Raw genomic sequence first — 22,804 nt, 5'->3', positions numbered from 1 at the left:
AGTGACGAAGCGCAAGGGAGTGCACAATGCACAACACCAGCCAAAAGGCCTAGGAGGCAATCTGATGGCACAGGTCCATCAACCTCAAGTGGACCAAGGATGGGCCAAGCGGGAAGCGGGCCAAGAACCGGTGTAAAAACAGCACCACAGACGAGCACACAGGACAAGCTGACACCTGCACCTGCATCCATGGTCACACCATCCACACTGGTTGAGGACACAGCAGGCATGGAGGAAGGCACACATTCTGCTGCTGCCAGCACAATTGGCGAGATGCCTGCATCGGCAGATCATAGCGTGGATGAGGTAGCTGAGCCGGACAATGAGGGTGATGCAGGACTTGTCCACTCAGACACTGTAGTGCACACACCAAGCCCACTGGCCACCCCGCAGGACACACCTCGGCAGGACTCATCCGACCAGGGCAGCCATGGAGAGTGGTCTCCGGCCACGCACAGCCCCATTATACATGATGTGCCACCACATCACCCACAGAACACCACCCACACTGCCATACGGGACCTAGAGGGACGTCTCTCCAGGATGGAGGCCCGGCAGGAGTCCATGCAGGCCTATGCGCAAAAGTACCTTGACGAAGGAGTGACAACACGCTGTGCCATCCAGGACAGCACTGCGGCCGTAATCAAGGCCATTAACTCAAGTGCACAGCAAGTGCGTGATGGCTTCAATGCCTTGTCAGATCCTGACCAGGATTGCTGACAGCATGGCCCAACAGCAAATCCTGCCCCAGGGATCACAACCATCTGGGTCATCCGCATCATCCACGCCAGCGAGTTCGAGGCAGACCAGCCCCATGCGCAGGTCACTGCGGAGTTCCCGCCGCGCAGAGAACCAACCCCCACCTTCAAAGGGGGCTCAACAGTAGCTGGGCCACCCTGCAGATTCACATTGCCTATTCATCCAGACACATGTCGTGCCATAGTTGACTTTGGGCGTTAGGGGGAGGTGGTGGGTGTAGTGTGTAGTTCTGGGGTGTTTGGGGGCTTGGAAGTAGGGTGGGGGAGGTGGGGCTGTGGATTGTTGAATCACGTTGTACTAATTTCTTCACTAATACACCAGTTGTGTAGCAAACATCAAATGAGTGGACATTGATTATTATTTGTATGTCAATGTATTGCTTCATGCTGATTCGTGTACATGTGCCCACACTCCCAGTGCCCACTGTTCACAACCCATGGCACCCACTGCATCAAAATACATCACGTCCTACGTCTCCTCCTACGTCACCAGGTGGTGGCAGCTCCGTGGCAGGGGTATGTTCCGCCGAATGCACATGTTATGCAGCATTGCACATGCCGTGATGATCTTGCCCACCTTCTCAGGCCCGTATGAGTGCCCCTCCCGACCTGCTGATGCAGCGGAACCGTGCCTTCAAAAGGCCAAACGTCTGCTCAATGACCATACGTGTATGTGTATGTGCACGATTGAAGTCCTCCTCGTGCCTGTTCTGTGGGTTCCTGACAGGCGTGAGTAGCCACGGCTTCAGGGGGTATCCAGCATCACCTACATTGGAGCAGAAGGAGCTATGTGTGAGGAAGAGACACAGTTGACAGGTACGCTCAGCCTGTACATCATTCAAATTCAAATGCACAATTCCGTCATTTGCAGCCACATCCACATGAATGTTAGCCCTGTACAGTGCATGCCAATCCATAGAAAGAGCCTTGTGTGACAAATACGTTCCAGGGTCCTAGTCTATGGAACCACCAGGCCACCCAATGTATGTCTTGGCTGGGTGCATTTTGCATGCATATGTAAGGGCTGTGTGTGGGGGTGTGACTTGAGTAACTTCCATTCACCCAATCCATCTGACCCCATGGCCCAGAGGACATTCCCCTTGCATATGCATAACCCCCCCCCCCCATCCCATCTGACCCCATGGCCCAGAGGACATTCCCCTTGCATATGCATGAATCCCCCCAATCCATCTGACCCCATGGCCCAGAGAACATTCTCCTTGCATATGCATGAACTCCCCCCCCGAATCCATCTGACCCCAGGGCCCCGGGCGCAGACTCACCCAACAGCCAGCCATTTCGTACGATGTCTCCTTCCATGTAGCGGGGTAGTGAGGAGTTCTGCAGCACCATGGCATCATGCGTGGATCCTGGGTATCTGGCACAGCAATGTGTTATGATGTGGCTGGCATCACACACCATCTGTACATTGACTGAATGGTATAGCTTCCGATTGCGATACACCGCCTCCACAGCATGTGGGACTACCAACTCTACATGGGTACAGTCGAGTGCACCAATTACATTTGGCATGCCTGCCAGTGCAAGAATGCTATTTTGGTGGCATTTGCCTCCTGTGGTGTCCTTGGTAGGGAAATGTGGGCACTTGCATGCTTCAGTAGTGCATCCAGCACTTGGTTTAACACAACAGAGAAGCATGATTGCGACATGCCATGCATTTGGCCCACTGTGTGTTGGTAAGTGCCAGTGGCCAGGAAGTGGAGCACTGATGCCACCTTCAGCAGAGGGGGGGATGGCTGTGCGGATGTTGATCAGGCTGACCAAGTCATCCTGTATTAATTGTACTATGTTTGTGATGGTGTCCCTGTCCAGCTGATACAGGGTGTGGGTCTGTGCTGGGGTTAAATCAAATGGATTGGCCCTTATACGCTGAATTGATGGCTGTCTGCGGGCAACGACTACCTGCACTGGTGGAATTTGCTAGGCCTGTCTCACTCTCCTTCTCCTCCTGCGTCTCCTTTGTGTTGCCTGTTGTACTGCCTGCTCAAGGAGTAGCAGTGCAGGCATGTCCTCCAGCCCCAGTATGGCAAGTGCAAGTGGTAGCATTTTGTCTTGGAAAGGGGTGTGGTGTGTGGGTGTGCTCCTTTTGTGCTGTCCCAGACTCCATTGCATCCACCTGTGCTGATTGTGTGCACCTGTGTCTCTTGGTTACACAGCAGTTTGCTGTTTAAGGGTGGTCCGTGATGCCGGTATTGCCGGCATCCTGGTGGCCCTTCTTACCGGCTTCTCAATGCCGGTATGTACATGTCCGTGCGACTCGTGGTGTTCCCCTTCTTTGTGGGATGCCGGTATTTAGGCCTCCCCATATGCGTGCATGCCGGTACGGTGGTACACAGCCATAGCGGGTCCTTCAAGATGCCGGTGGCTACGGCACCTAAGGTCATTATATGCCGGACCGGTAATGGATGCCGGTATTGCCTTACCGGTGCCGCTCTTACCGGAGCGCCAACATTGTGATGAGGGCCATTGTTTATCCTAAACCGATTTGTCGGTAATTTCCCCGTAAGTCATTTCGACGGCAAGAACAACTTCGACGAAGACTACGGGGGACTTGTCTATGGCGTTGGATTTTGGCGCCTAAGATCCGGCGCTTGAAGCATCCATTTGGCCGGGCCCTCTGGCCGGCCTTTACAGTAGTGAGAGTGGGGTCGGCGTGGCCATATTTCCGTTATGTCTTTCCTCTTTCCCCCTCTTTACCCTATAGGTCTGGTCATCTTGTCCTTTTGCTATGAAAAGGACTCCTTTTAGCTTCTGCCAGAAGTGTAGGGTCAGATATCCGTGGAAGGACGAGCACAGGACATGCAACTCCTGTCTCACCTTAGATCACGTCGAGAAGTAGTGTGCGGCTTGTAAACTCCTTTGGCCTAAAACCCTTAAGGAGGGCTGTGTAAAGCGGTGGGCCGCGTACAGTATGTCACGGGCGGAGCCCTCCTCCCCCACCGCCACCCCGCCGAAAGTGACGGAGGCACCTCTGATGACCAAATATCTGTTGCGGATGTGATAGACCTTGAGGCTGACACTTCTAGGTCTGCCACGCCCGTCCCCGACCTTTCAAGGCCTGACTCTGGTCTCGCTTAAAGGACAAGACCCAGCGACAGGGGCGTACAAAGACATTACACTAAACACACAACCCCTCTACCTATTTCGACGGGTACGTCGAAAAAGGTGAAAGCGTCAGCAGGGCCGTCGAAACTTTCGCCGGATTCCTTGGATCGTTCAGATCCAAAGCCTTCCCCGCATCCACAGCAGCGTTTGACGACTGGGCATCCCAAAACAAACCACGGCGCTACCCCTAAATCAAGTTTACACGTCGAAGCGCGAAATTTCGACGGTCCCAAAAGGCCCGCTAGGCCCAAAAACTACGACGAGGCCTCAAGGAGAAAAACTTACCGCTAGGCCCCCTACCGAAAGACCTTCGGAACCACTATTTCACGCGGAGTCGGCGGAAATCGAACACAGTATCGCTAGAATTACTTCAGCGTTTGGGCTTATACCTATTCCGTCGAAAAACATGGGGCAGGCCACGGACAAATCTATAGATACACCATGGTGTCCCGATTCTCGCGATAACTATGGAGGACAGTCAAGAGCCTCTTTCTAACACCCTGAGTGACAAATTTCGGCGTCAAGAGGCAGAAGACGCCGTTTTTCCACCTGTAGGCCCTTCTAGGTCCTCTAAGTGGACAAGGGAGAAATCTGAAGGGTGCATGGATCGTCTTAAGAAAATTATTTATTTTTCTGACCATCCTTCCCCGAAAAGATCTCGTGGAGAGCCTAATCCTTAATCTGCTTCAGAGTTGCAAGAGGATCAGCCTTCGGTTTCCGTCCATCATGAAGACATTCAAATGGATACTTATCAGGACATTCACCTGTAGATGACCAAATGGCCTTCAATGCCATGTTAAGACAGGCAACAGATTACTTTTAAATCACTACTCAAGAGGCGAGCAGGACTTCATAGAAGACATTCTCAAGGAGAAACCGCCCTCTAGTCAGGCCATTCCCCTCCTTAATTCTTTTAAGAGAAGATTGGCCCCCTCCCTGGTGTCACCAGCTCAAACCCAGGCAGTGAACCCAAGAGTAGAAACGTTATTTAGGCCAGCTTCTTCGGACCCTCAATACATTAAAGGGCATGCCACACCCGATTCCCTGGTAGTGACTACCACCCGGAAACGGGCAGGAGTACCCTTTGCTATGGGGGAGGCGCCTCCTGATAGTGAATCCAAGATGTTATATGCCTTAGGTAAGCGGGTTATCTCGACTGCCGCATATACCACGTGCATAGCGAATAACACTATGCTGCTGGCGAGTTATACTGACGGTCAAAGGAACCTAGTACAGGAAGGTCTCTAGGAGGTCCCAGAGCCCATCAGGTCCAAACTTCTCACTATTGTGGCCAAAGGCAGGCAAGTGAACCTGAATGTGATAAAGAACACTCTGGACATGGCTGCAACACCAGGCAGGTCTCTGGCACAGGAACCCTACTTAAAAGACACGCTTGGCTTCGTACCTCAGGGTTTAAGCCTGAAACACAGGCCACTCATCAATAAACCCATTGAAGAAACTAACCTCTTCGGAAAGCGGTCGATGAGGCGCTAGGAACAGCCAAAAAAGTGCATGAGACTCTTAAGTCCCTGCAACAAATTACTCAAAGACCTTCCCCCCCAGAGAGGAGGTAATGCTCGTCGGTCCTTTCGAGGGCAGTCCTGTGCAAGTCAGAACAACTATGGCACAGGAAACTGTAATGCTGGACAAACTTCAGGAAGCCCCGCATACTACCCACCAAGGGGTCAGAGACGCGACAAAGCCAGAGGTAGAGGCCCCAATACTAGAGAGCCGCAGCCTCTGGTCAGAAATGACCATCATATCCAGGTCCCCTCCCATGTCACCCCATTCGGGGGGCGCTTAACATCTTTCCTCACGGCATGGGAGGGGATAACTTCAGACCAGTGGGTCATAAAGACGGTTGCCCACGGGTACTGCGTGGAATTCACCCGACCTCAGGATTCAGACCACCGCGTTCACTGCGCCTTTCACCGGAACATCTGGAGATCCTGAATCAAGAGGTGGGAGGGCTGCTGGGAAAGGACACCATAGAAGCCGTCCCTATTCTTCAGGTAAACAAGGGTATTTATTCACTGTACTTCCTTGTACCCAAAATCAACCTCACCATGCGCCATGTTCTAGACCTACGCCCAGCGAACAAGTTCATAAAACGTCAAAAGTTTTGCATGGTAACGCTACAGGAGGTGATCCCACTGTTGAAAGGGGGACTACATGGCAACATTGGACATGAAAGATGCATACTTTAATATTTCAATGTTGCCAGCGCACAGGAAATATCTAAGGTTCATGGTAGAGGACAGGCATTACCAATTCAAAGTGCTCCCCTACGGCATCGCCTTGGCGCCAAGGGTGTTTACCTAAGGTACTGGCAGTAGCAGCACACCTGCGCAGGCTATCCATCCCGGTTTACCCTTACCTCGACTGGCTCATAACATGGGACTCGTACTACACATGTTTTTTGAACACCCAAAGGACCGTAGTCCTTCTGTTCAGTCTGGTATTCTCCATCAACGTGAAAAAATCCAGTCTAGTCCCCAGCCAAGTAAAACAATTTCTGGGGGCTCTAATCCGGATGAAAGACTGCCTCGTCTTCCCCTCTAACGATAGGGTTCAGAACATGCTTTTTCAGATCCCTCAATATGTAGCCAGTCGGGAGGTGATGGTGCGCAAAGCCATGCGTTTTCTAAGGATGATGGCGTCATGCATATACTTGGTTCCCCACACGCGGCTGCGCATGCGTCCCTTGCAAGAGTGGCTCAACAGCCAATGGTGTCAGGCCAGCGGACAATGGGAAGATCTGGTATTTGTCTCGCCAGCCCTCATTCTCTCTCTGCAGTGGTGGTCAAGGGAAAACCTTCTGAAGGGGAAAACCTTCACCACCCCTGCAGTGGAAGCCACTCTCACGATAGACGCATCTCTCACGGGGTGGGGGGTGGCTCACCTGCTTCAGCAGACGGCACATGAAGTGTGGTCCCCACAAGTAGCGTACAAACATATAAACTTACTGGAGCTATTAGGTGTTCAGGGCATTAAATGTTACGCTCACCTGGTCTCCACGGGAGCGTAGCACGTAGCCGTACAAATGTCTGCACTGGCGAAGCACTGCTTGAATGATGTCCTTTCCCTTGTTATCACCCCGGGAGGAGTTTGTCTGCAGCGTTGAAACAAGATATTAGCAATTGAGTGGGGCTGGATAGGTCCCACCTCCTTCAACCTCCTGATGCCCAGCTCTTCTCCTGTCTCACCTTGAAGTTTTGTGAGGCTGGCTCTCCGTCCTGCTTGACTCTTAGCAGGGGCGCAGTAAGTACAGTTTTTCCCTGGACCCAGTTACTTCACTGGTCCAGTGGCTGTTGCAGAGTCTGGAATATCTGGATTTATCAGGTAAGTCTCTATACCAATGTATAGATGCTCAACGTTTTTATTGTCCAAGGTTTAAACGTGTTTTGTCTTTTCTTTCAGGTGCGGTCTCGTGCGTAGGTTGGATGAAGAATTGACTCTTCCTAGAATGCTGAGCAGGTTTCCTGCAGGTGAGCGTTAACGCGAGTGAGAGGCGCTGCATGTATGAATAACTGTTCGTTTTTCATGCGTGACTAACCTGCTGTCTCTTTTCTTTCTGTGCAGGCGCGGCGCGGCTCCAGGATGGCGAATGGAAGAACCGCTCCAAGGTATTCCGGAGGAATGCAGACCCCCGGGTGAGTATTGGATGCCTGCGCGGATGCCTTCTTCCCGGAAAAGGACGGCGATCCGAGGATCAGCTGAAGGCCCGACTGATGATAACTGCAGGTAAGGCCTTTGTTGCTGTAATAACTCCTGTTCTCTTTCTTCTTTCAGGCACTGATGGATGGAAATCTCGGAACGGCCGTGGCTGTAGAAGTTCGAGGACAGTGCAGACACGCTGAGCGTTACGCTGCAGGAGTGCAGAATAACGCGAAGCGTGTATAGCCTTGCAAGTAGTTCCAGGTAAAGTAGTCCCCTTTAGCACACCCTGCCTTTCAGGTAAAGTAGTCCCTCAGCCACACCCTGGGTATGCAGAAAGGCTCAGCCTCACTAGGCTGATTAAGTAGTCCCATGCAGTTCAACCCACCTTATGAGCCTGGCACCAACGGGTCCGGGAGTTTCTGGAGCACTCCTTTGGGGCTTGATAAGCCCTTTTAGGTGTCAGTGACTGGGGTGGGTACAACAGTTCCAGGGGTTTTGGAGCACGCACCATGACATTAAAGCCTTTTCAGATGCAACTACAAGGGAAGACAGTGCTGATTCTAACAGACTGCACTACAGCCATGTATTACCTGAACAAACAGGGGGGCACTCACTCTCCAGGGATATCCAAGCTGTCCCAAAACATTTGGATATGGGCTCTCAAACACAAGATGTTTCTGTTGTCCCAACATGTTCCAGGGGAACTCATTCTTCTGGCAGACGTGCTCAACAGAGATTTCCCTCTGCCCGTAGAATACGAATGGCGTCTGCACGAAGACATCGTATCCAATGTCTTCGCAGAATGGGGCTTCCCAGAGATCGATCTGTTCGCAACTCGGGTAAACGCCCAGTGCCAAGACTACGCCTCCAGGTACCCCCAGAACCGCTCCAGGGGGGAACGGTCTCTGGATAACATGGTCGGGGAAATTTATCTACGCTTTTCCCCCCCGACTCTCCTTCTCAACAAAATAGTGCACAAGATGCACCAGGAACCAGTTACCGTGATACTGGTGGCCCCCATGTGGGCCTGCCAACCCTGGTTCGCTCATCTGATAGGAATGGCCCTCTCCCCACTAGTAAAATTACCCTGTCCGTACAACATGTTGTCTCAGGACAGGGGGGAGACTCTAGACCCTTGCCCACAAACTCTGAACTTAGCAGCCTGGCTCATGAGGTCATAGAGTTTGGACACCTACAGCTCCCTCTGAGGTGCATGGACATTTTCACAGAAGCTAGAAAACCTAACACCCGTTATTGCTATGCCAGCAAATGGAAACGTTTTGGTATCTGGTGTAATACCAAGGGCGTCAATCCCATCAATTGCTCACGCACACACATTGTACTTTACCTAACCCATTTGTTGGACACAGGGTTGGTCTTCAATTTCCTAAAAGTTCATCTGGCTACTCTTTCAGCCTACACCACGTCACAACAAAAGGTGTTGTGGTGGAAGATACCGGTGATTGCGGCCTTTATGGAAGGGGCTAAAATAATGTATCCTCCCATTTCTCACCCAGCTCCTGGATGGGATCTAAATATGGATTTAACCAGGCTCATTGGGTCTCCCTTTGAGCCAATGCATAAAGCAAGTCTAAAAGACCTTACTTATAAGACAGCCTTCCTAGTGGCTATGACTTCTATCAGAAGGGTTAGTGAACTACAGGCCCTTTCTGTTCTAGACGCCTTTGTTACAATCCACAGGGATAAGGTAGTTCTGCGCACACATCCCAGATTCGCGCCTAAATTCATGTCGAAGTTCCATGTGAATCAATTGATTGAACTTCCTACCTTTTTCCAGAATCCCACTAGCATGGCCGAAAGAAGTCTACACACGCTAGATGTGTGCAGGGCAGTCATGTTCTACCTGGAAAACAAACAGCAGCTGGCAGAGAACGGGATCCTGTCTATATCGGCTATCTCAAGCTGGATTGTTAAATGCATCACACTATGTTATGCTCTTGCTAAGAGAGAACTGTCCTTCAAGCCTAGAGCACACTCTACTCGGGGCACTGGGGCTTCCATAGCATTCATTGCAAACGTTCCCCTAGAGTCCATTTGCAAAGCGGCAACCTGGAGTTCTGTACACACCTTTACAAAACACTATTGCCTAGACACTCATTCTACGTCTGATTCTCAGGTGGGACAAGCAGTACTAAGACCTCTTTTCTCCACTGTTCCTTCTCACAACCCACCTCCAACTGTGGGTACTGCTCGCTAGTCTATGCACAGCATGTGATTCTAAGCAGATTAACACGCATCAGAAGACATGCATTACTTACCGTAATAGAATTTCTGATGATTGTATCTGCTTAGATTCACATGCGCCCTCCCTACCTCCCAGCTCGGGGTGGAAGGAACATAGACGTCTTACTACTTCTCTCTTCTTCATGTACTCACTCACAATAGCCTTGGGCTCCCTCATGGCAGAAAAAATACAATCGGAGGGACCTCGGCGCGTGAGGGATTTTGGATACACTACACTACACTTCACGTCACGATAGGGATAGTGGTAGACACGCCTATGCCGACGTCCTCTTTCGGTCCCCGAAAGACCAGATGCAATACTCTGCGGTTGCCACTGGATGTCGAACCATATGCACAGCATGTGAATCTAAGCAGATACAATCATCAGAAATGCTATTACTGTAAGTAATGCATGTCTTCGTACTTTCACTAAAGTCAGAAAATGGTGCTACCTGCCTTCTATCCTCCTCCACATCCTAGTAAGGATGAGGAAAGTCTTCATAGGTGGGACCCTAGGACAGCATTAAGCTTTTATACTTTTATATTTCCAGAATGTCTGAGGTGAGAGTGGACGACCAGCTCTTTGTGGGGTATGCAGGGCACAAGCTAGGCCAGGCTGTTTCTAAACAGACCTGGTCTAGGTGGACCATCCTCACTATTTCTGAATGCTTTAGATTGGCGGGCAAGGACCCTCCTGAGGGCTTGCAAACCAATACACTTCAATACAAAATTCTAAGGTTCTACGGCAGTTTGAGCACCCCTGAAATAGGAGCCAAATGGCAGTTGTTATTAGAAGGGAGCAAAAGGCACAAGGTATAGAAATGTATTTTGTCCCCCTCATGGAGTAGTTCACCTTTCTCTCTGGCCAGATGGAGGATGGTGTCCCGATCTCTATAGTTAATCAGCCTCGCTATGATTGGCCTGGGTGGCGAGCCTGGAGCAGGTCTGGTCGAAGGTACCCTATGTGCCCTCTTTATTATGAAAAGTTGAGATTGTGCATCTCAGCCGAAGAGGGCTATGCAAAGGGACTCCACGTAGTCTTCCATTTTCTCCTGCGTTTGGTGGTCTCTCACCCCAACTATCCGTAGGTTATTCCTTCTTGAACAGCCTTCTAGATCCTCACACTTGGCAGTAGTTGTTTTCATTTGAGATTCCAGTTGTGAGACTTTATTGGCAAGGGTTGTTGAGTTAACATCAAGATTAGATACTCTCTGCTCAACATCGTTCATGCGTTCAGCGTGGGAGTCCATACAATGTTGCAGGAGGTCGACTTTAGAGGCTAAACCATCCATTTTATTGTTCAGGCTGCCAATGCCAACTTTCAAGTCTAGGAGGATTTCTTTGATCTCGAATGGGTTATCGAATGTTTCTTCCTGGTGTGTGCAGACTGACGATGAGGCCTGGTCCTCCTGATGGAGGGGCGCTTTTGGGGTAGAGCCACTTTCAAAGTTCAGTTTCCACTGGGATTTGTCATTTTTCCCCATCGTGACTGCGGATTTGGCTATGTCTGCTGGGTCCGGCGGTTGGACTGTTACGCCTAGGGCACTCTGGGGACCCTTCTCTGGGCAGGGCTGTTCGTTGTGATCGGTGGACTTGTAGTCTTGTAGGGCGGAGGTCCGCCGTTGTTGTGAAGGGTGGACTCTTTGTCAGGATCTGTTCTTACTTTACTTGGAATGGGTGACGGAGCACGAACTGTACGAACAAGGCTTTACCGGCTTCCTCTTCCTTCAGGGAGGAGGGGAGCGATGCAGTGGAGGGCTGTGGGGAAGGTGTTTGGTAGAAAACTGCTTTGAGAAGACGACCGCTGGTTGCTTTTTGTGCAGGAGGAAGCTAAACGGCCTTCAGCTGTTGCAAGTGTGATGAGAAGGGTGGGATCCAATCCTCTTGTGGTATGGCTGGCTTCGCTATTCTATGGCGTTGTTATCCTCTGGGGTGTCGGGGGCAATCGGGCCGCCAGCGCGGGGCCGTAGCCAAGAGAACGGCAGCAAGGAAGGACGTGTGTGTCAAGCCCTGTGTGTTTATCTGCACGCGGGGGGGAGGCCCGCGTTCGTGCCGGCTTCGTTCAAGGAGCAACGCGACCTCCCTCCCTCTCCCCCAAGGCAGTCGGGCACTCCTCGGGTGTCTCGGTGCTCTTGGGGGTTCTATGTTATATCGTCGAAGTACTTTTCATCGTGGGACTTTTCATCGCCATTTTTTCATCGACCAAAACTTTTTTTTTTTTATTTCAAGGGGGGGTTCCCCCCTCAGACCCCATCCCTTACTTATATAATCTTACCCCAACCCCAAAAAAACACCCCACCAAAAATATTTTTAAAAAAGAGTTTTGGTCGATGAAAAAGTGGCGATGAAAATTACTTCGATGATCTGCGTATATACCGCTGTTGGGTCCCTCGACGTGCCCCCGTCCTCGATCCTGTTGATGTCGAGCCGGAGTCCGGAGCAGGCTGGATGGTTGCTGGGGGGGAAAAGGGGGGAGAAGCGGCAACCTGCCTCTCGCCCAGTCGCCTCGGTCGCTGGCGGTCCCGTCTTTCGAGCGGCTGTGTCGCCAAGGCCTCGTATCATCCCCTGGTCCCAGATGGACAAGGGGGGGCAGGATCCTCTGCCGATCTGCTGGTGGACGCCTCTTTCCCAACACTCCAGTCGTACTCACTGGGTCACCGCATCCGGAGCTATCGGGCCTCTACAGGGGGCGGCAGCGGCCGCGGCGGGCCGGCGCTTGGCAGGCCTGTAACACGCAGCTCGGCCTCCAGGCCGCGTGGGTCGTTTGCTGTTACAAAAAGGCCGATTTTGCCCCTGTTTTCGTAGGTTGGTAGCTGGGGCGAGCAGATAGTCAAGGATCGGGGATAGGATTTGCAGTATCACCGGGAACAGCAAGGATTGATTCGGGGCTGAGTGGGAGCCTAGACCAAGGCGGCCATCTTGGTTGGCCCTCTAGTGCCCTCTCCCACAAAAGGCACAAGGTAAGTAAAATAGATCACATATACTTATTAGACAGTGCAAATAGTTTCATTTCAACAGAAGAGTTCAATTCAAGTCAATAGGCCAGGCCAAAGTCAATGGGCTAGTGTTCTGGATAGGAAAGAGCAGTTCTGGTATCAAACGGTAAAGTCTTTGCGAAAGTTCTTAGAAGTAGTTTAGGCGAGAAAGAATCATGTGTCGGGTCACAAGCTGATTAGGCCTGCAAATTGGGAAAGTTTCACGAACTTTCACAGCGAGAGTGGTGTTCTCTCAATCGGGTTGGCACAGTACCTTTGGTATGAAGAACAAAATGCAGCTGAAGACGTTGGTTCCTGGCAGGTGCTGCAATTCTCACTGTTCCTGAGCTTCAGTCGTGGGGACAAGAGGGAGTACGTCGGGGACTCCTGCACTGCACATGATTGTCGAAAAAGCAAACAAGATGGAGTCACTTCAGTTCCAGTAGCTGTAGATTTAAGCGCACAAGCTGGTGTCCCTCTCCCTGGTTAATCCTAGCCAGCCTTGAGAATGGCTTACGAGTTGATTGGTCCCACCAACTCAAAGGAGCAAGTCGTCCTTGAAGGGGCTTATCTGTCGAGATGAACTTGGCAATTCGGACCTGCAGCAGGGCTTCACCGGGCAAACCAACGGTCCAGGAGTTGCAGCAGCCGTCCTCTTCCAGCTCGTCTTCGGTTCTTTCGTTCCAGTGGTCGACTCTCCTTTCCAGTCCTGGAGGCTCGCCTTTTAAACAGTTCTCTCCCTTTCATTCCAGCCTAGCTGTCACTCATCCAGCAGGGTGGCTGTCCTTGCCAGTCAGTCAGCCAGCCAATCAAGCCAGAGTGCATTTGGGTCTCCTTGGAGACTAAGCACAGGGGGTTTTGGGCACCTCCGTCACTTCCTGCCCACCTCAGACACTCAGACGCCAGAGGCGGTCTTCAGTCCTGAAGCCCGCCAAAGGCATACAACCAAAGGGACCAAACCTGGTTTGGCGCGCAGAGACAAACAATAGAAGGACATTTCCAAAAAGAAATGGCAAAAAAAGAAGACCGGAACCCGTTTAAAAAAAAAGGGGCTTAAGGTGCCATCTTGAAAAACATGGCTCCCGCGATTTCTAGCTACCGGTGTTCACGGTCGGGAAAAATCATGGTAGTTTGTTGTAAAACCGCTTCCACCAGCCATTTCGATAGGAAAGGGTGGCATTTGGCTGCTACTTGACTTTCTAGACACAGGGGATACGAGGTAAGCCCTCCAGCATTCTATCAGCAGATAGTGTGTGCTGGGTCTAGGAATTTAAAAAGACTAGTAAAGTCAATTTAACCTTACATTCTCTGAGAAACAGTAGTTTATCCAAGAGAAGGTATTTAAACCTTTGGGAAGTCTAAAATACATCCCTGTGTCACTGCACTGAGGGTGCTGTGTAACACACATGAAAAGATGATTAATCGCTCGCTGCTGTGATCTGAGCGTGAACTGCAGGTTGCAGGTTCAAATCCCGGCAAGGCCAACTCAGCCTTTCATCCTTCCGCGGTCGATAAATGAGTACCAATTTCGGTTGGGTGATATTGTATTTAAATATGTGCTCAGTAAAGCGCTTTGGATTAAGGCGCTATATAAATAACACATCATTATCATTATCTTAAAACTCCACAATCAAAGAACAAAAGAGTAAAACACACATCAAAAAACATGAGAGTGGGGAAAAAAGGCTCACACTCTTTCTAGGTAAAAAAATGAAGTCCTCAAAATCCAGCAAAGTTGCTGGGGGTCTCTAAGGTGAAGGGAGTTAGCACATTTATTAGCATTATCCCTAACATTCTGTTCTCACATTGCTATTCTCTTGCGCTTTTTTCCTTTTCATGTTCATAAAATTCATCTACTTTATTTCTCTGCTACAAAAACCTCTACATATCTATTTTTTTCCCTTGACTTTTACTGCTCCTTCTTGCTTATTGGCCTGCTCTTTATTTTTCTCTCCTGTTTTTCCTTTGAATCCGGTCTCCTCTTTCACTTTTGTTTTATCATTTTCAAGTCTCAACGGAGTAACTCCTCCTTTCCTATGTTGGCTTATTTCTTTTTATTTTCCTCCTCGTCCCTTCTGTTTTCAAACTCTCTTCCTCTTAGCAATGCCTAAACCACACTGTGTCCAATCACGCGTTTGCTCCTTTGTACTTCTTGCGCCTTAGCACTGGAATTCTATTCCTCTGCTCATTCGTTCTTCTACAGCTCCTCTTTTATCCCAATCGTCACTAAAATCTTTCTTGATCTCTAAATGTCTTCTCTGTACACACATTGTATCACAATTCTTGTACTGTTTCTTATTGTACTCTGCTTGGCCATACGCGCCCTGTGAATTAATAAAAACATATGGAAATGCTGCCTGTTTCTAAGGGTTCTCTGTGGTCAGTCTTTATTTCCTATTACTACTGTCTTGCTTATTTCCAAGATTTCTCCCACTTAAATATTTATTTTTGTGTACAATGTACACTCTTGCCAATCCCATTTCATCCCTCCTAATGCTCCAAATTACTGGTTGGGTGTTGCTGCTTTCACTCTGTTCTTCCCACTCTTTTTCTCACCATCTTAGTAAAAACATACTACTTCTTGCATGCCTTCATCTTGTTCAGTGTGATACTTAGGATCATATGTATTCCTTCTACAAAATAACTATTTCCTGACATTTTGCTGGCTCATAACTCGTGAAATCCTAGGTGAATGATTTATGTAATTCTAATTATGTAAAACAGCTAAATGAAGATTATAATGAGCTGCATCTAAGTTAAGCCAAAGTCCTAACCGATGCTCGAGAGCCAAGATGCCCAGAGGATGCTAAAAGATCTCGGGGCTGCTTCCTCAGCATTTGGGGAACAACGCAAGCCAATCACTGACATGGAGTGAAGAAACGTGGCAGCTGATAAATTCAATACCCTAATGAAGATCACTTCAATAAAATGCATATTATACAAATGCAAAAATTATTTGGAACTATTTTTGAAGATTTTGGAACCAATCAACTACACATTTTCATTGATTTCATTTTTCTGTTTGCGATCACTAATGTTTGATGTCTTTTCCCGTCAATCTACTACGTAAACTATAAAACTCTCACTGTTTTTCAATGGTCGATAATGTGTATGTAATAGAAAGTATATAATAAACAGTATGTATAGTGCATACATTTTAGAGGGAAGTAAAACTGGAATAAACCCTTGCACTGCTTTGTTTCTCCCCCCACTTCATACCCATATATATACTTTTTTTGTTTGTTTTTTGCAGTTCTTAGCTGATAAAAACCAGCAAAAGAATCACAATCTGGCAGTTTTAACTCTAGTGTTTTCCTTACTTTGCAGAATGTAAAGGACCAACTGGAGAAGTTTGGAGAGCAGATTGCAGTGATTCACGAAAAACAGCCGGATGTCTCACTGGAAGCATCTGGGCCTGAAGCTATTCAGATTGGAGATGCATTAACCCAGTTAGAAGCTGAATGGGATAGGATTAATCGACTGTACAATGATCGCAAGAGGTATGCCCAAGTTTTCATGTTTTTCTTTGCTGTTATGTTGATAATAGTGGTAATTCCTTTATGTAAACCTAGATGTACTGCTCAGTATTGAGTTGGATTGAACAGAATATGTATTTTGGTGTTAACATCAGTACTTCATGAAATACGTAGCTGTTGGAAAAGATTTTTGACGTGGCATTTTTCAGATTTATATTGGCGGGTAAATCCTAAACCTCTGTACCCACTCATTTGGGTTACGTGCCATTTGATGAGCTATAAAAGGGACATCCAATTGAAGTAAAGACCATCGACTGGACTGTCCTGGGTATGGCATGCATTGATTCTCTCTAGATTTTCCATTGGCTGAAATGTTGCTAAAAGTGGTAGGAATTCAGTCTTGCATTGAGTAACATTTGAACAGTCATTCTAGTCTCTTAATGGTCTGTATCCATGCCCTCTGAGTAGTGCATTTTGTCTACTTAATTACTGTCCTTTAGGTAGTGTGACAAATTGAGGGAATTCGTCCATTCTCCCCAAAGCCCCCGTAGCCCCCCGCGAGAGGCTCGGTAGGTGAGCTCACTCCACAACACCCTCCCTTGGGTCCTCCTTAGGGGCAGAGGCAAGTGGGACATCACCAGGAGATACACCCCCTTAGGGGACAAGGACTCCCTTTCCTGTGAGGAACTCCCTTCACCAGTGAACATGACACATATGGGTCCGTCAAACACTGTCAACTATCAGGACTGAGCCGAAGAAGATAACATATGCATTTATTCCGAAGAAAGAGAAATTGTCTCTTTAAAGAAAAGAAACCAATCCACTGAGACGAGTGGATTGAAAGAGGAACACTCATCAAGCATGAGGTGACAAGGGAGTTGAGAAACGAGGGAAAGGCATCTCCAAACAGGCGAGGTCCCAGGAAACGTGAAACTGGGAAGAGGTGGAGCCACAAGAGAACGCAGGACTTGTGAAATCCAAATCTGCTGGGTAGCAGCAGAGAGAACGCTGAGAAGCCTGCATAACCGAGAGCGTGAGAAGGGACGAGCCAAATGTGGCCCAAGAATTGGTGGTGACATGAATGAGAGAGGATCGTGGGGGGCAGCTGACCCGTGCAATTACGCTGATACTCCAACTGGGAAGCTGCAACAAACCGAGCGGCTGCCAGTTGAGACTCAGAATAACTGAGAGGAGGAGCAACGTGCAAATGAGAGAGATGCTGAGGAAGTCGGCTCAGTTGTGCAGTGGAGAAACAAACAGGCGCCATAACCGTAAGATCCCCAAAGACGTTTCATCGTGAGACCGAAGGCAACTGGGGACAGCGGATGCATGGCAGGATCATGGATGAGTATTATACAACACAAATAACTCGTCTGAGTACTAAGGAAAACGTTCTGAAAATAAATCGATTGCAATTGAACTGCAATAAGGCAAGGAGGAGTGGATACCACTCTCTGAAGGTGAATTGAATAGAAGTGAAATATTCTTGTTTATTGTGAAATGTGACAGTCTGAGAGAGAGAACAATATTGATCTCTGAAGGGGGGGGAGAATGGAAATGTGATTTCAATGGATTGTCTTTCTACCGCGGATTCCTCATCTGATGATGTTAGGCAAGATTGTATGCAGTACCCTTTGGGTGCACCACACCAACCCTGACCTCCTGGCAATAGGAACCCAACCTTTGCTATAAGTCTGTACTACACAGGTTGGTAGCATGTTGAGCAGCCAGGCTTATCTCAAGAGGGGTCAGTGTGAGCTGTAGGGGAGTTACACAGAGAGTCACAGTGACAAGTATTCAAATAAACTCTTACACCAAGGTTTCTTGATTAAACAATTATTAATTTATTTAACAGTCAGTTTGAGTAAGCCTTCTTCAGAAGGGGCAATGTAATAGTAACACACAAATACACTCCAAAATACACACTCTGTTTCCCTAAATCAGTAAACACCCATTTGGGATGGCACACAGACACTTCCTACACCCTCAGGTGTCTTCAATATCTAGGACACTGTGGACATTAATATATCACTCTTGCATTTAGGGCAATACTTAGGAGTATGTCAAAGAAACAGATTATTAGAATAAAACAAGAGATCTCACAAATATTCTGAAGCAGGTAAGCACTTTTGGTAACCCCCAATGCAAAGTAAGTTAACCCCTTCCTGGAAGGAGGGCTAAACACAGAGTCAGAGGGAAGAAGAGATATTCAGGGAGCCTGGCCAGGCCAAAGTCAATTTGACAAAAGTCAAGGTGAGTTGCTGAGGTGAGTCAAGGTCAAAGTCAAGGTGAGCTGAAGCAATTCTTGTCTTGCAGGTAGGCTAAAGTCTTGGACAATGTTTTAGAAGTCTTTGAAGAAAAGAAGAAATCAAAGTAGGGCCACAAGCTGATTAGGCTTGTGAGGTAAGGAAGCTGTTAGCAACTCTACAGAAGCATCCATGACAAGTGTCCACTGAGAACAAGTGAGGTTACACAACAAGGGGTAAGTTCTCTTAGACTTTTACAGTACCTTTGGGTTAGAAGAAAAGGGCTTTGGCTGGCTTCTGTTCCTGTGCAGCTCTGCAGATTCGGTGTTCCTGGGCCTCAGTCGTGGGGACAATAGGGAGGATGTCTGGAGGACACCTGCACTTCAAAGGGACGGTCAGTGACAGAAACTTCTATTCAGTGGCACTTTGTGGTTTCAGCTCCTCGCGCCTCCGCAAATAGCACCACTGTGGACTCTTGGCTGTTGAGATGGGCTTTCCTTCCTTGCATCTGATATTGATATTTTATTTATATCGCGCTTGTACACAGGCATTTCAGAGCGCGACTAGGCAAAAGGGAGGGGAACAGGGGAGAACAAAAACAATGATCTTACTAGGCCCAGTGACATTGAGAATGCGCAAGTGCATGGGAAAGGGGAAAGGGGTACGTGAATTGAAGGGAAAGTGCGGAACAGAGGAGAGAACAGGAGAAAATAAATAAAAATAAATAATTAAAGGTGGTACTGCAGCCAGCAAGTGCTGGTTTAAGCAGATAGGGTATATCTGATAGTGCAGAGGAGAAGTGGGTGGGGAACTGTATGGGTACAGATACAGACCGCAGTGCAGGGGGTAGCCAGGAGGCAGTGCAGGAGGGTGGCAGGGTGAGCAGGTACCTGTGCCCAGAGGACAGAGGGTGTCCAGGTGACCGGTGCAGAGGATGGCCAGGTGAACGGTGCCGAGAGAGAAAACAGATCAGCAGGGGAGATCTGGGGTCCAGCACTCTGTTGCGATGGCTCAGGCTCGGTCAGTGCTGTTTCCTGGGAGTCCGGAGGATCTTCTGGAGCTCTTGGCAAACTTAAAAGCAACGCGCCAGAACTGGTGTTCCTCTCAATGGCTCTTCATTTTCCAGCAGCAACTGCAGTGGAAATACAACCAGCTTCGAGAGGATGTCCAGGTGGCTTACTTTCGAGTTGATTGGTCCCACCAACTCAAGGGGAGAAGTGTCCTTACAGGCTTCTCTAGTCGATTAATTTGGAGCTTCTGCACAGCAGCAGGGCTTCACCGGTCAAACCAACGGTCCAGGAGTTGCAGAATGCGTCTCTTCCAAGTTCTTCTTTGGATTCCTTCGTCCATTGGTAGACTCTGCCTTCCAAGCCAAAAAGCCTTGCCTTTTATGCTGGTTTCTCCCATTCATTCCAGCCTAGCTGTCAGTCATCCAGCAGGGTGGCTGTCCTTGCCGGACAGCCAGCCAGCCAATCACGCCAGACTGCATTCGGGTCTCCTAGGAGCACGGGCACCTCCCTCACTTCCTGCCCACCTCAGATACTCAGGCGCAAGAGGCGGACTTCAGTCTTGAAGCCCGCCAAAGACGATGAAACAAAGGGACCAAACCTGGTTTGGCGCGCAGAGACACTCTAGAAGGACCTTTCCAAAAAGAAATGCCGAAAAAAGAAGACCGCGACCTGTTTAAACAAAGGGGGCTCAGACGCCATCTTGAAAGACATGGCTTCCGCGATTTAACGCTACCGGTGTCGAGAAAAATCATGGTGGTTCATTGTAAAACCACTGCCACCAGCCATTTCGAGAGGAAAGGGTAGCATTTGACTGCTACGTGAGTATCTACACATAGGGGGTACAAAGTAACCCCTCCAGCACTCTATTGTAAGATAGGGTGTGCTGGGTCTATGAATTTAAAAAAGACTATTAAAGTCAATTTAACTTTACTTTCTCTGGGAAACAGTACTTTATCCCAGAGAAGGTATTTAAACCTTGGGACAGCCTAAAATGCTTCCCTGTGTGACACACCTGAAATGATGATGCCTATGGAGTTATCTAAAACCAGGGAGGGGGACACCAGTTTGTGTGCTTGTCTACAGCTACCGGAAGTGAAGATTTGCTAGATTGCCAGCTTTTTGACCAGTCCCAGTGCAGTGCAGGAGACCCCCAATGTCCTCCCTTTTGTCCCACGACTGAGGCTCAGGAACAGCGAGATCTGCAGGAACTGCCGGAACAGAAGTCTTCAGCTGCATCTTTTTCTTCATTCATAAGGTACTGTGAAACAAGACTGAGAGTACTTAACTCTCGCGGTGAAAGTGCTTGAAACTTTTCCAACTTGCAGGCCTAATCAGCTTGTGACCCAACATATGACTTTCTTTTACTAACTACTTCTGAGAACATTGGCAAAGACTTTTCCGTTTAACTACCAGAACTGCTTTATCCTATACAAGACTTTAGCCCATTGACTTTGGCCTAACCTATTGCATTGAATCAACTCCTCTGGTGAACTCAAATCCTTTGCACTGTATAGGAATACTTGTAACCTTCTTTTTATTAACCTATGCCTTTTTGCTCCTTCTTCAAAGTTCTCTGAATGTCATTTTGCTCCTCCTTCAAAGTAATTAAATGCCTCAGAAATTTATCGTATCAAGTACTGAAGTATATTTGTGTGTGATATATATTGTTTCCTTCTATTGAATGTTTTCTAACTGACTGTGAAATAAATTTATAAGTGTTTTACCAAGAAACCTTGAGTGTAAGAGTCTATTTGAATACTTGTAATTGTAGACCTCTGTGGAACCTCATTACAAGCTCACATTCCCTATTGAGAAGAGCCTGGCTGGTCAGCTCCGCTACTAGAAACTGTCTAGTACAGACTTATACCAAAGGTTGGTTTTGCAAACACCTGTAGTCTGAGTTGTGTGCAGTGGCTCCAAAGGGTACTGCATACAGGCTCTGCCTAACAGGGTGTCTAGCGGGGGCAGGAAGTGAGGGAGGTGCCTGAAACTACCTGTGCTTAGTCTCCTAGGAGACCCAAAAGCACTCTGTGGTGATTGGCTGGCTGACTGTCCGGCAAGAACAGCCATCCTGCTGGGTGATTGACAGCTAGTCTGTAATGATAGGAGCAAGCGAAAAATAAAGGGGTAGACCTGCGCTTTAACCCTGATCCTTCAGGTATAGTACAGAAATATCCAAGATTGGATCAGTGAGAAGAGATGACACTCTTTAATACATATTCACATTTTATTAGCCAAATTTAGCATATGAGAAAACCATTTTCCACAGTATAAAAAATTCATAAAAAACTTTTTCATATCAACATTCATAGCCACATACAAAGCTCATTCTTACATTCACACACAATATCAACACCCATGATATTTCATCTCTCATTGGGTTTTAAGAATACAACTTCATTGCCTTGGTAACATAATAGACCCAGTCCCTAAAATTAGATGTCGTGGTGTATCTAACGCCAGTTTTTTGGGTCAGGTATTTGTCACACAGAAACGTCGACACGTGTTTCTGTCGGAGACCTTCCTCAGGACGTGAGGCAAAGCAAAGTTCTTCACCCCGATTCTTAATATGAGTGGGCCCGTGACCAATCCCCAAGTTCCAAGTCGAGGGAAGATGAACGGGATATCGGAGATTAATCCTCCACTAGCCTCAGTGCAACTACTGAACTTGTGCCCATGGTACAGCTTGCGACCAAAAGTCGTGGTGTTTCTACCGCGGCTTTCAGCATAGAAATTGCACGCTTGATGACCCAATTACTGTATTCCGCACGGTAACCGCGTCTGACTTCAAACCCTTTCGAAATAGCCAGGGACTGGGTCTATTATGTTACCTAGGCAATGAAGTTGTATTCTTAAAACCCAATGAGAGATGAAATATCATGGGTGTTGATATTGTGTGTGAATGTAAGAATGAGCTTTGTATGTGGCTATGAATGTTGATATGAAAAAGTTTTTTATGAATTTTTTATACTGTGGAAAATGGTTTTCTCATATGCTAAATTTGGCTAATAAAATGTGAATATGTATTAGTGTGTCATCTCTTCTCACTGATCCAATCCTGGATATTTCCATGATAGGAGCAAGCTACATAAAAGGCGAGGCTTTTGGCTTGGAAGGCAGAGTCGACAACTAGAACGAAGGAACTGAAGAAGAACTTGAAGAGGACGCCTGCTGCAACTCCTGAACCGTTGGTTTGCCCGGTGAAGCCCTGCTGCTGTGCTGAAACTCCACATTTGTATCGATGGAGAAGCTCCTGCAAGGATGACTTCTCCCTTTTGAGTTGGTAGGACCAATCAACTCCAAATTAAG

General features: G+C 48.2%; 1 protein-coding gene across 5 annotated transcripts in view; it reads left to right on the top strand.

The window, feature by feature from the left end:
* Positions 1–22,804, top strand: part of UTRN (utrophin) — a 2,010,688-nt gene that overhangs the window by 904,061 nt on the left and 1,083,823 nt on the right. For all 5 annotated transcript variants that reach the window (XM_069606729.1, XM_069606726.1, XM_069606725.1 and 2 more), the window contains one exon: positions 16,091–16,263. In XM_069606729.1, the coding sequence (XP_069462830.1) occupies positions 16,091–16,263 (173 nt within the window). The remainder of the gene's footprint in view (positions 1–16,090; positions 16,264–22,804) is intronic.

This window comes from Ambystoma mexicanum, chromosome 4p (genome assembly GCF_040938575.1).
Source record: "Ambystoma mexicanum isolate Mex_15411 chromosome 4p, UKY_AmexF1_1, whole genome shotgun sequence".
NCBI classification, from domain to species: Eukaryota; Metazoa; Chordata; class Amphibia; order Caudata; family Ambystomatidae; genus Ambystoma; species Ambystoma mexicanum.
This window is presented reverse-complemented; position numbering and strand designations above follow the sequence as displayed.